Genomic DNA, 14,270 nt, shown 5'->3' with positions numbered 1-14,270 from the left:
ACTTTACCACAATTTCTTACTTAAACTTCACAACATACTAGTGAGGTATTGTTAGAACCCATTTTACAAATGGGCAAAGAGAGATTATACAATCTGCCCAAAGCTGCATTGTAGTCTAGTAACTAAGAACCCAGGTGTTTCGGCTTCCATTGCAAAAGTGAACATTCCCTGAAATCATGTTAAGCCACCAGTAAGGGCTTAAAAAACTGATAGAAAAAAGAGAAAAAGTAAAGCCTGGTCTACACTAGGCGTTTAAATCGGTTTTAGGAGCGTAAAACCGATTTAACGCCAAAACCGTCCACACTAGGAGGCACCTTATATCGATTTTAATGGCTCTTTAAACCGGTTTCTGTACTCCTCCCTAACGAGAGGAGTAACGCTAGTATCGGTATTAACATATCGGATTAGGGTTAGTGTGGACGCTGATCGACGGTATTGGCCTCCGGGAGCTATCCCACAGTGCACCAGTGACCGCTCTGGACCGCAATCTGAACTCGGATGCAGTGGTCAGGTAAACAGGAAAAGCCCCGCGAACTTTTGAATATTTCCTGTTTGCCCAGCGTGGAGCTCCGATCAGCACGGGTGGCGATGCAGTCCAAAATCAAAATAAAAAAAAGAGCTCCCGCATGGACCATGCGGATGTGATCGCTGTAAGGGCAGGCAAATCCGTTCTATCCGTTCTATCAGCGCTCCGTTACAGAAGATGAAATTCAGAATCCTTTTTTAAAAATCTCCAGACAGACGCCATAGCAGGGACTCAGCGCACTGCAGCGTGACAAGCGTAACGGAAAGCCAAAGAATCAAATGGATGCGCATGGACTGGAGGACTGAAGCTATCCCACAGTTCCTGCAGCCTCCTAAAATTATTTGCATTCTTGGCTGAGCTCCAAATGCTTCTAGGGTCAAACACAGTGTCCGCGGGTCAGGGCATAGCTTGGCAATCTACTCACCCACCCCCCACCCACCCCCAGAAGCGAAAGGTAAAACAATCCTCTGACTCTTTTACATGTCACCCTATCTTTACTGAATGCTGCAGATAGACGCGATAGTGCAGCACTCAACACCAACATCCTTGCTCCCGCCCCCCGCCATGGGCGGCTGATGGTACAAAAGGATGGAAATCCATCCTCATCATCAGCATAAGCTGATCGTACAAAAAGATGGAAATCCATCCTCATCATCAGCCTCAGCTGATGGTACAAAAGGACTGGTAACCGTCCTCGTCATCAGCCTATTGGCCCTAATTTTTTCTGGTGGATGGATGGTGCAATATGGCTGGTAACCATCCTCATCATAGCAACAGGGGGCTGAGCTCCATCAGCCCCCACCCTTCATGTGTAAAGAAAAGATTCAGTTGCCCCTGGACTAGCAGTGGGATGCTGGGCTTCTCTCCTACACACTGCTTAATGTCCTGTCTGGACTATCATAGCAGCTGGAGGCTGCCTTCCACTCATTTCTCACTAACAAGTCAGTGTGTCTTATTCCTGCATTCTTTATTAATTCATCACACAAGTGGGGGGACAATGCTACAGTAGCCAAGAAAGGCTGGGGGAAGAACGGAATCAACAGGTGGGGTTGTTACAGGAGCACCCCCTGTGAATAGCATACAGATAATAATTTCTGCGGGCTCTGACACAGAGCAGGTGGTTCTCTAGCACACTTGCCTATATTAGGCAGCACTGATTCTATTTTTAGATACCAAAAAGGAGGGATTGACTCAGGGAGTCATTCCCAATTTTTGCTTTTGCGCCCCTGGCTGATCGGCCAGGGGCACTTATGACAGCAGCCAATGGTACAAAACGATGGAAGGTGCAATATGGCTAGTAACCACTCTTGGCTTTTGCGCCCCTGGCTGATTGACCAGGGGCACTAGCAGCAAATGGTACAAAAGGACTGGTAGCCATGATCATCCTCAGTTCCAATTTATGGAAGGGTTTGGATGGTGCAATATGGCTAGTAACCATCTCTGCTGTCATGCAAAAGCAAAAGCATGCTTCTGTGTAGCGCTGCTGAATCGCCTCTGTGAGCGGCATCTAGTACACATACGGTGAGAGTCACAAACGGCAAAAAAAGCTCCATGATTGCCATGCTATGGCATCTGCCAGGGCAATCCAGGGGAAAAAGGCGCGAAATGCTTGTCTGCCGTTGCTTTCCCAGACGAAGGAGTGACTGACGACATTTACCCAGAACCACCCGCGACAATGATTTTTGCCCCATCAGGCACTGGGATCTCAACCCGGAAGTTCCAAGGGGCGGGGGAGGCTGCGGGAACTATGGGATAGCTAGGGAATAGCTACCCACAGTGCAACGCTCCAGAAATCGACGCTAGCCACGGACCATGGACGCACACCACCGATTTAATGTGCTTAGTATGGCCGCGCTCCACCCGATTTTATAAATTCTGTTTTACAAAACCGGTTTATGCAAATTCGGAATAATCCCGTAGTGTAGACGTACCCTAAGCAAAAAACTGATAGTAACAAGTGAAAATGTAGCAGAAATATAAAGCCCTCTCAGTGTCTGATGTCTTATATTTCTTATGGCATTTGTGTGTATTTTTATCTGGGAACAAATGATCAAGATGCTTCCACGGAGTGTGGGCGGCAAATGGGACAAAAGGTTATTAATCAATGTATACCCTGTCACAGATGGTTTTTAAAGGGTCAGCTCCACTTTTTAGAAGAGTATAGAAGGAAGTTTCATCTTGTATGTAATCTGAGCTATTAAGCTAAAAGTAAGACATACCCTAAGCATCCAGTCAAGTGCAGACACTTAACTTCCCTGCCAAGAGCAACCAGTTTGTGAAAATGAAACTGCATTAAAAATACAGGTAGAGATAGAGGTACTTGGTTATTACAGGTCATACTTTCAAAGAAGCATCAACCCAACCTCCATTTGTACACATATAACTGTGTGCAATCTAGGGTTGCCAACTTTCTGATTGCAGAAAACCAAACACTCTTGCCCCGCCCCCTGCCCCACACCTGCCCTGAGGCCCCATCCCCCGCTCATTCCATCCCACCCTCCCCACCTCGCTCACTCTCCCCCACCCTTGCTCATTTTCACCAGGCTAGGTCAGGGGGTTGTGGTGCAGGAGGGGAGTCTGGGCTGGGTGATGGGACCGGGGGGCTCAGAGTGTGGGAGGGGACTCCCAGGCTGGAGCAAGGGATTGAGGTGTGTGAGGGGGTGATGGCTCCAGCTCGGGGTGCGTGCTCCAGGGTGAGTCCAGCAATGAGGGGCCCAGAGTTTTAGAGGGGGCTCCAGGCTGGGGATTGGGATGTGGGCGCTGGCTGTGGTGCAGGCTCTGGTGTGGGGCCGAGGATGAGGAGTTGGGGGGAGGGACTCTGGGCTGGAGCCAAGGGGTTGGAGTACAGGAGGGAGCTCAGGGCTGGGCAGGCGGTTGGAGTGTGGGAGGGGATGTGGGGTGCAGACTCCAGGAGCAGTTTGAGTGTGGAAGGAGGTGAGGGGTGTGGGCTCCGGGCGGCTCCCGGAAGCAGCTGGCATGTCCAGCTCCTAGGTGTAGGCACAGCCAGGCGGCTCTTCATGCTGCTCCCATCTGCATACATGGCCGCGGTTTCCGGCCAATGGAAGCTGCGGAGCCGGCGCTCGGGGCAGCTCTGTGCCTAGGAGCCAAACATGGCAGCCACTTCCAGGAGCTGCACATAGCCAGGGCAGCAGGGAGCCTGCCTTAGCCCCACTGTGCCGCCGGACTTTTAACAGCCCATTCAGCAGTGCTGACTGGAGCTGCCAGGGTCCCTTTTCGACCGGGCATTCTGGTCGAAAACCAGACACCTGACAACCCTAGTGCAATCACTGGTGCATGCAGTTTTGTATACTATCATGTGAGACCATATACCTGCAGAACTCATTTTCATTGGATTAAATTTTCAGATGTAACTTCTCTCATTTATAAAGTGAGAAAGAGTCCTGTGGCACCTTATAGACTAAAAGACGTATTGGAGCATAAGCTTTCCTGGGTGAATACCCACTTCCTCAGAATACACTACTTATGCTCCGATACGTCTGTTAGTCTATAAGGTGCCACAGGACTCTCTGTCGCTTTTTACAGATCCAGACTAACACGGCTCTGATACTTCTCTCATGTATGCACATTAGGCCAGATCCAACTTCTGTTGAACTCACTTGCATTGAGTGATGGGTTAGGCCAATAAGAAATATTACACAAAAATTATGTGTTCAAGAACTCATATGCACAGAGGCTACGTTTTGATCATCTGAACAATGTAGATTACACTTCGAAATTGCTGGGTAAAAGCGCATAACCTGCTTATATCATACTACCGCCTACACTAAATATACCCTTGTCCTTTGCAGCACATTCCTGAAAAATTCATCAGTGTTGTTGCCAACAAATCTTTTCTTTTAACTGTTAGTATTACAGGGAATTTTTAAATCAAGATTGGATTATTTTCAAAAAGATACCCAAAATAATTCCTGTTTGACGTTGAGTGTTTGTTCTATGGCCTTTGTTACACAGAAGGTCAGATGAGATGATCACAATGGTCTCGTCTGGCCTTGCAATTATTGGCAAAAGATAATATTGCTGCACTCAGAACATGAAGGGAAGCCTTCAATCACACAAATATTAAGGAGTCTATAATACCCCTTTTTACACATTTTATTCTGTTACCACAAGAAAAGGCTTTTAACTGGCTGCATGGTTGAGCAGGTATCCATTCAGAGGTAGTATTATTATAGCTATGCTTAATCTCAGAGGCCCTATCTTCACTGGCAAAAAGGTGCATTTTTCAGCTGAGTTAAGCTAACTCAGTTGCATGACCGCCCCTTCCTTAACATCTGAGTAGACAGCTTAATACTAGAGCTGAGCAATGAATGGAATTTGTGCCATGGGAAATTCTGATACTTCAACATTCCCAAATCACAACAAAAAAGTTGAAATATCAAAAAATATTTTGTAGAATGAAAAAGTTTTGATTTGGAAATGTCAAAGCATTTCATTTTGAGTCAGTTCAACATTAAACTACATCTGCTTACGATGTTACTGTGCCTCATGGTTGTTGTTGAGGCAACTCATGCCCTCACTCCCCTGTGGCTCAGCTACCTGGCTGGAAGACATCTCCCATGATGCACTCACATTCACAGGGGAGACCACATTGCATCATAGGAGACGTCATCCAGCCAGAGAGCCCAACCACTGGAGAAGAATGTGGGCATCGGGCCTCTGAAATACTACTCCAGATCAGGTAACATAGACCTATAGTTTAATGTTGTGTTGCCTCAAAACAAAGTGGAAAATCAAAAATATTCTGCAAACTTGAAGTTTTCCTATGAAAAATTCCAATTTTGCAGAAACTGAATTTTTCATTCAAAATTGTTTTGACAGAAAATTCCAGACAAGCTCTATTTAATATCTAGTCATGTTATAGCCACCTATCTTAAATGTATTAAACAGGGCCTATATAGGCATTAAAGGGAGTTTTTAACTGAGTTAGCGCAATCGAATTAGCTTAACTCATTTGAAGAACACAACTTTTTGCCTACACAGACATGACCAGATGGACTCATACATCTCAAATATCTCTCATTTTGAGGGACATCATTTGTTTCAGTTCTAAGAATACTTAAATTCTACATAAAGATGGTACCCCAAACTTTTATTGCAGAAAAATTATTTCCAACAGAAATAAAAAATCATGGTGGGATGGGAACAGAAACGGTTACCTAACGCTACAAGAAAAAACTCCATGGCATTTCCTGCACAACTCTAATATTTGTATGACTCTCATTTGGAATTTTGTGACACTTTCTGCCCCATATTTGGACCTTGGCAGATTATAGGGGGGTGGACAGGCTTACTTTCTGGGAATAGTAAATATAGGAACCTAACTAAGAGGAAAGATGATGATTAATCAAACGTAATTTCTCTTCTTGCTAGAAAAGCATCTGCTATCTTCGTCCATTGTTTCACAATAATCTCTCCACATAAATGTCATACTATTTACTTAATATATGCAGACCAGAAATAGAATAATGAATCCCCTCTGAGTTATCCGCAATGCTTGATGGAGTGACACTTTCATATATCACGTACAAAACCATCAGATAATGTTGTCCAAAAATCTTCATCATAGAGGTTTAGCACACGGGTGTAGTACAGCACTGCAGATTTTGTTACAGAAGGATTAATTTTCATTTATAGTCATCCTGGCAACCTGAGGGAAACCAGGATATTATTGGGAAAGTCACCACCAATATTTGCTTATTACAACCTTGCCCCAACTTTGTTTCTGTTATTTGCCTAGGGAACATCATTTACCCAGTGGAGTCCCTTGGCTATGCCAGTGTATGAACAATGAGACTGCTGATGTCATTCACTGGTATCTCCCTCAGGGCATCGCTAGAAGCTGTATTGTCCTCTTGCATCATCCTCGCTCTGAATTTAACACTTTGACACACTTTAGTCCCAATGGTAAAAACCCACTGTGGTGATTAGTAACAGCTATGCCTGACTCCATTCCTGCTCTCAGTCAAAGTTGAAGCTGTAGGTATAAACATATCTACATTTCTGATCAACTTTCTGCAACACAGATGATCTGGTTACAAAATCAGTAAGTCATATGGAGATGGTACTGCATGACACAGAAATGTGCCTGGGAGGTGAAGAAGAACTGCTAGTAGAAGGCAACAGTTTAAAATTCAGAAGATAACAAGGGAGTATCCCAAGTGTGTAAAAATGACCTGGAGGAGGGCATAAACTCCGAAGTCACAGTGTGCACTGATGACAAAAGCAGGAAGCTGTGAACAGAAAAACCAATACAAAGTATCTCAACCATCAACGTTTATGGCAAGATGAATGAATCAGGTAATTTTTAATGTAAGGTAATGCCATGGAAGACTCTACATCACAGAGATTAATCACAGACTGATAATTAATAGAGAACAGAAGCCAGGAACAAAACTGAAGTTGGTAACAGTATTACCAAATCTCATGATTCTATTGGGAGTCTTGCACTATTTGGCATATTTCTGAAAGACCCAGCTCCTGGAGTCTTGTGAATACATGAGAATCTCAGCTTTCATTTTAAAAACATTTCTAGCCCAAGTGGCTGTGGAGAAAAGCTTTAAAATGTGAGTTGAATGTACCTTAATCGATCAGAACTAGAAAGTAAAAACACCAAAACACTCCAATTTTTTTAATCTCACGATTATTAAGCCAGTCGCATGATTTAGGAATATGTGACTCATAATTTTTGACTACATGAGGTTGGCAACAGTGTGGTAATTATGACTTTTGAAGAGTATGTAGGTATTTTATATAACGGCAGACAATATTCTGAAAGGAACTGACTAGATTTAAATATCCAGTTTTCCAGCATGCACAAAAGTGTATATGTACATATATGTATATACACACACACTTTTATGCCTATATACATATAAAGGCATTAAAAAGTGTGTGTATACACACACATGGCATTAAAAAGCTAAACAAAGACTGGGAGAACATTTCGTAGGAATAGAGGTAAACACTTAAATACTGGAGTCTGCAGAAGTCCAACGCCATGCCTTGCCAACTGGAGCAGATGAATATGCAATTGTGGTAGGCTGGATGAGGGTTATATATATCCAAAGTATGCTCATCCAAGGAGGGGCGGATGCATCTGTTGTATTTGCTTAATTAATGTTTGTAAATCACAGAGATCCTCAGATGATTAAAAACACCTCATAAAGGCCAGCTAAAAATGGTAACTTCTGAGCTGTTTCAGCACCAAAGAGGGAGCATTAGGATCTAAGAGACTGTGAGCAAAATTCACATCTGTGCAGAGGGTTTAAGTGATGCCTAGGACCAATTCTGGCCCTCTGCGCAGGGTGAATTTCACTTTTGATGGATAAAGTGGCAAGATAAGTACAGATGCCAGGAGTCTGATCCTCCCACGTTTCAACAGGAGTTCCTCGTATGCATCAGGAGACTACAGCCACACTGGTATAAATAACGAGCCCTGTAATAGGTGCCTATTGGTAATGGCATTACCAACCCTCAGCATTGAAAAATCATTAATCAGGCCTCAAAAGTTAATGGAAGTGGCTAAAAAATGAAGAAGTTTTTTAAAGAATAATTTGGGGGTTCTTTTTATTTGCCTTCTTGTTTTTGAGCCTTTAGTGTGCATTCACTTGACTTTTCAAGATTTTCTCAGCAATCATGAGGGCTAGAAACTTACTTTTTTAAGATGAAAATTGAGATTCTCACATACTCTTGATTTCAGCAGCTGAGATTTTAAGAAAAACAATAAAACCTCTTGGATTAACAATAAAATTGCAAAAACTGGCAACACTGCCTTAGGTGTACAATAGTTTGAATTATTGGACTGGGAAAGTAGTGGGGAAACAGGCATGTTTTCAGATGTCTAAACAGTAGTTATCATACCATAATTCACCACAATAATTCTTCCACGCAAAGTTCATATGCTATGAGAACACTAAGCCAGCCTCAGAACACCCAGTGACATATTGTAGGTGAGGAGCATGATGTCCATTTTACACTTGGGTAAGCTGAATCACAGAGAAGTTAAAAGTTTGTGTATTAAAGATATAGCCCTTCATTAAGGATGGGGAAAGCTAAGGGATCTGGAAGAGTAATCAGGAATTCCTCCTGGCAAAGCACGAAAAGCAATGGCAGATCCACAATCCTTTAAATGGGTACAGCACATGGTGACCCCCTAGGCCAGGCTACTATAAGTGCATGGCTCTCCTCACCACCTGTAAGGAGGCTAGTACTGAAGGCTAATACAGAGCAGTGGTTTCACTCCCCAGCCAGCTGCTGGCACTCAACCCAGGCACAACTGGAGTGGGATGAAGGCTGTTTGTGCTCTCTTCCCCCACTCCTAGATGACCAACCACAAACTGGCTTTAAGTAACTTGTCCCAGGCTACACTAAGAGTCAGTGTGAAGGTGACAGAACCCAAGTGACCCATCTCCCAGTCCACTCTTCCATCCATTAGACCCCACTTCAAGGTATGCCCGTTTCTAGATTTAACACTAGGAAAGGCAAGGGAGTGAACACACTTGGGGCTTGTCTTCACTACGGGGGTATATCGACCTGAGTTACGCTACTCCAGCTACGGGAATAACATAGCTGGAGTCGTGATAGCCTAGGTCAACTTACCCCAGAGTCTTTACTGCATTGCATTGATGAGAGATGTTCTCAGAGAGCTAGAGTACCAGCGTCAACTGGAGAGTGCTCTGCCGTCGATTTAGCAGATCTTCACTAGACTCACTAAATTGACACTCGCTGCATCAATTGCAGCAGCATACATCTCCCTGGTAGTGAAGACAAGCCCTTGGAGTGCTCCATGCAAAGCTGGTCAGCATCTCTTAGGAAGGGCATTGTTGAGATTGAAAACGGCAGCAGAAGGCTACTCTGAAATGAATCAGGGTTTTGTGGGTATGAATTACAAGAAGCAATTAGCCAGACTTGGCCTATTTAGAGGACAGGAAAAGAAAGGAAAGGAAAGGATCACTGCCAATAAGCAGTTTGAAATAGCAACTACTTGTAATTCAAAACATAAGGGATCATGGGATTAGAACTGAGCACAGACTTCTTATAAGAAGTTCAAGGTGAATTTCATTTACACTGCAGGTGGCTGAAATATGGAGTAAAATGGCCAGTCAGCCGTAGAATAAACACACTGTGAACCTTCAGCAGACACATGAACACATTGTTGGAAGACGAAAATCAGATGCTGCCATCACGAAAGATGCGAGGGTTAAAAAGATGAGTCGATAAAGGCTAAGTGATTTACTTAGAGATACATCTTATATTACCCATCTTTCACTGGGTGTCTGTCTCAAAACACATCTACCCAATGGATGATGTTCACATATTTTAAAAAATAAGTTACCTTAGAGGATCCGGTATTCATTCAATGTTTCAAGATTACTAATGACTGTAGAGTGCTATCACCTTCATGTCATGAACATTCATGTGCACGTAGAGGAATATTTTTCAACCTATTTATCTTCTGATTTGCCATTTGGCCTGGGTCCCTAATGTGTCAATCAACAATATAAACGTCTGTCCTATGCCAACTAACTAATGAGCTGATTTTCTATCATGAACTTGCAAGCCATCATTCTGCATATGTCACATCCCGTACATATCAGACTGACACTGCCCCTACATTTATAAGCAGCAAAAATAACAACAGTAAAAACATGCATCAGTAAACATGAAGACTCAAAAAGAATGAGAAATAAGTTGGAGAGAGAGATCCAATTAGTACTCACCACCAGGGCTTTTGATCTGTTACTCAGTAGTTTTTCAATATTGCTAGCTGCAATTTCCACCAAGTCACGTGCATTGTTGGCTTCCACCGTATACAGATCGCTGTATTTCGTATAAATCTGCATGAGAAAAGGAAATCATTCAGAACGAGCATATGGGCCTGTTTATTTACATTGTAATAACAGCACAGTGGCCTAGTGGATTGAATACAGGACTATGAGCCAGTAACTCTTCAGTTATTATTATGCACTTCTCAAATAAACTATGCTAAGTTGGGCAAGCCACAGCCTCTCTGCTGAAAATTGTGTCCCCACTGATTTGGGGATTATGTGGGCATAATGAAGGGCTAAATTTATTATCATTATTGTTAATATTAATACTCCGCACCCATGAGGCTATTATGATAATTATTACTAATTATTTGCATCGCAATAAAGCCTAAAGGATCAAAGATCAGAGCCACACTGTGCTAGTCACTGTGCACACATATAATGAACAGACGGTCCCTACCCCAGGGAGCTTTGGATTCTGTGTTTCAGTTTCCCCGTCCTTAGAAAGGATATTGTATTTACCTCACTACTACCCATCTCACAACGATGGCTTAAGGATTAGTGCCTCTATTAGACTTCGGCCCATCTAGAACACTATGGAATCAATTCTGCAAGGAGATGAGCAGATCAGAATCAGTGGTATTTAACAGTCCTCGGCATCCCCAAGCAATGGTCTGCTGCTTTCAGGATTGAGCCTTAAAAATGATGGCTCTCCTTTTCAAAAATAGGTAATTATTCTGGGTGCCTCCAGGTTTTTTTGGCGGGGGATGGGGATAGGGGGAGGGGTAGATACTTCACCTGAGACCTTAAAGGGCCCTGACTTTCACAAAGTGCTGAGCATCCCCTATCTGAAAATCAAATGCCTGTAAAGGTCCCTGAAGTTGAGCCCAGAAATCACTGATGTGTTTTATTATTCCTAAAAGATTAAGAGCCAGATACTCAGGGTGAATCAATGTAGCGCCACTGAATTAAACATAGTTATGCTGATTTACACTTCCTGATGATCTAGACACTTATTTACCTTGATTTTAGTAAGGTATATCTAGGGGATTGGTTTGTTGTTTTAATATTGTCCTTACTTCCATGATTTAAAATACACTGTGGTGAGGGAGCACCTCTAGTTCTGTTATTCTGTGGTGTTTCTAAGGGGGATAACTACCAAAAACCAGAGAGATGTGGGGTTTGTTTCTGTTTTTTAAAGGACACCCCTTCTTCCTACACAACCTCCTTAAAGGGGGAGAAAAACTCTAACAACAATCTGGAAAAAGAAAGAGAGTGTGTACCTTATGGCTAGATAGTGAATGGGGAAAACGAATGTATGCAGTCAACAGATGGTCTGAGGTTACAAACGTGCTTTGCCTCTCTGAAACACTGCTTGATGGGGGGTTATACTGTCTTGTGGGAAGTAATTCTAGGCACACACACAGGAACAGGTCCAACACTAATTCACTGGCCGAGCTCCAGCAGAAAGATCTCAGAAGCTATCCAGCAGACTAATTCTACCAGCTGTGCCAGGCTTCTCAGGGTATAGTTATATGGTGGCTTTAAAGGGACACACCAATATAGGGATCTGCCCCTTGCGGCTGGTGGATTTTGAACATTGCCAGGTCTGATGCCATTCTGATGAATGAAACCAGTCATGTCTGATAAGTCTTGTCAGTTCTGTCATTCACATGAATTACCATTAGTTGCAATCAGTTTTGATTTCCAGAACACTGGATTATATAATTTATTTATTTATTTTCAAAAAAATCAAAACGTTTTTCTCCCTCAAAAACTGATTTAAAAAGAAAAAAGTGTTTTAATTCTTGCTTTTGGGAAGATATCCCCAAAACGCCTGTAGACAATCCACCACTCAAGCCTATGATTACATAAGTTCTCACAAGCAAATATAAGTCCACTGTTCTGCAAAAAGCGGTGATTCAGCCACAGATGCTTCTTGCTCAGTTGATAGGCAGCCAATGCCCCAGTGATGTGCAAGGGGAGCACGCTAAAGATCTCATGACTCATTCTGCAAGTCTCAGTATCTTGGTCAAATTCCAGCATGGCTAATTATCTCATGCCTTCCTAAAGCTCCCACTGCAGGTCCAAAACCAAATTAGACATCATGGACAAGATAGTCAGACGGCAAAGCATCTACAATTAGAGACAGATTTTATAAGGCGCTCAGGTCCTACTTAGGCATCTAAATATGGGCCGGATTTTCAAAGCTACTCATCATCCAGCAGTGACAGTTATGGCCAATGTGCCGATGTCTTCTGAAAATCTGGCCTTGTTTTTGTAATGACAACATGCATATTTAGTTACATTAGATAGGATAACAAAACCATAGAAGGGACATAAACCTTTTGCTTCAGGGCATAAACCAACTATTAATTGATAGGGGTTAGATAGAACATGTTAAAAAACATAGTGTTTAGATAAGATAGATGCATTCAAGTTGTCAGGGACTGATGAAATTCACACTAGGGTACTTAAGAAACTAACTGAAGCAATCTCAGAACCATCAGCAATTATCTTTGAAAGGGTTACTTGCCAAGTGGATAGGAGAAAGCTGTAGATCTGATATACCTAGATTTTTTTGGTAAGGCTTTTGACAGAGTCTTCCATAACATTTTCATAAGCAAACTCAGGAAACATGGTCTCAATGAAATTACTATAAAGAGCGTGCACAACTGGTTGAAAGACCATAATCAAAGAGTAGTTAACAATGCTTCACTGTCAAACTGGTGTGGGGGGGAGAGATATATCTAGTGGGGTCCTGCAGTGGTCTGTCCTGGAATCCGGTACTATTCAATATTTTCATTAATGATTTGGATAATGTAATAGCGAGTATATTTATAAAATTTGTGGATGATACCAAACTGGAAGGAGTTGCAAGCACTTTAGAAGATGGGATTAGAATTCAAAAGGCCCGTGATAAACTGGACAATTGGACAATCAACAAGATGAAACTCAGTAAAGACAAGTACAAAGTATTGCACGTAGGAAGGAAAAAATCAAATACAAAATGTGGAATAACTGGCTAGGCCAGTGGTAGGCAACCTATGGCACAAGTGCTGAAGGCGGCACGCGAGCTGATTTTCAGTGGCACTCACACTGCCTGGGTCCTGGCCACCGGACCAGGGGGCTCTGCATTTTAATTTAATTTTAAATGAAGTTTCTTAAACATTTTAAAAACCTTATTTACTTTACATACAACAATAGTTTAGTTATATATTATAGACTTATAGAAAGAGATCTTCTAAAAACATTAAAATGTATTATTTGCACGCGAAACCTTAAACTAGAGTGAATAAATGAAGACTCGGCACACTACTTCTGAAAGGTTGCCGACCCCTGGGCAAGGCGGTCATACTGCAGAAAAAGCTCTAAGGGTTTTAGTGGATCACAAATTGAATGAGAGCCAGTAACATGATGTAGTTGCAAAAAAAAGGTAGTATCACATTAACAGGAGTGTCAGATGTAGGATATGGAGGTAATTGTTCCACTCTATTCGGCACTAGTAAGACCACAGCAGGCGTGCACTGTCCAGTTTTAGGAACCACACTTTAAGAAAGATGGGAACAAATGGGAAAGAGTCCAGAGCAGAGCAACAAAAATGATACAAAGTTTAGAAAATGTGACCTGTGGTTGAAGTTTAAAAAAACCCTCTAGGCATGTTTATTCTTGAGAAAAGAAGACGGTCTTCAAATATGTTAAAGGCTGTTATAAATAGGAGGGTGATCAATTATTCTCCGTGTCCACTGAATGTAAGATACTGCAATAAGTAACAGGCTTAATCTGCAACAAAGGAGCTTTAGGTTAGATATTAGGGAAAACTAGAAGGATAGTTAAGCACTGGAATAAGGTTACCAAGGAAGTTTATGGCATATCCATCATTGGAGGTTTTTAAGTACAGGTTGGACAAACACCTGTCAGGGATGGTCTAGGTTTATTTGATCCAGCCTCTCAGC

At 42.5% G+C, this 14,270-nt stretch overlaps 1 protein-coding gene across 2 annotated transcripts in view; it reads right to left on the bottom strand.

The window, feature by feature from the left end:
• CACNA2D1 (calcium voltage-gated channel auxiliary subunit alpha2delta 1) overlaps window positions 1-14,270 on the bottom strand; it is a 636,415-nt gene that overhangs the window by 526,674 nt on the left and 95,471 nt on the right. For both annotated transcript variants that reach the window (XM_045030029.1, XM_045030036.1), the window contains exon 3: window positions 10,267-10,383. In XM_045030029.1, coding sequence (XP_044885964.1) covers window positions 10,267-10,383 — 117 coding nt within the window. The remainder of the gene's footprint in view (window positions 1-10,266; window positions 10,384-14,270) is intronic.

This window comes from Mauremys mutica, chromosome 1 (assembly GCF_020497125.1).
Source record: "Mauremys mutica isolate MM-2020 ecotype Southern chromosome 1, ASM2049712v1, whole genome shotgun sequence".
Taxonomy (NCBI): domain Eukaryota; kingdom Metazoa; phylum Chordata; order Testudines; family Geoemydidae; genus Mauremys; species Mauremys mutica.
The sequence above is the reverse complement of the archived record's forward strand: the minus strand, read 5'-3'. Positions and strand labels throughout refer to the sequence as shown.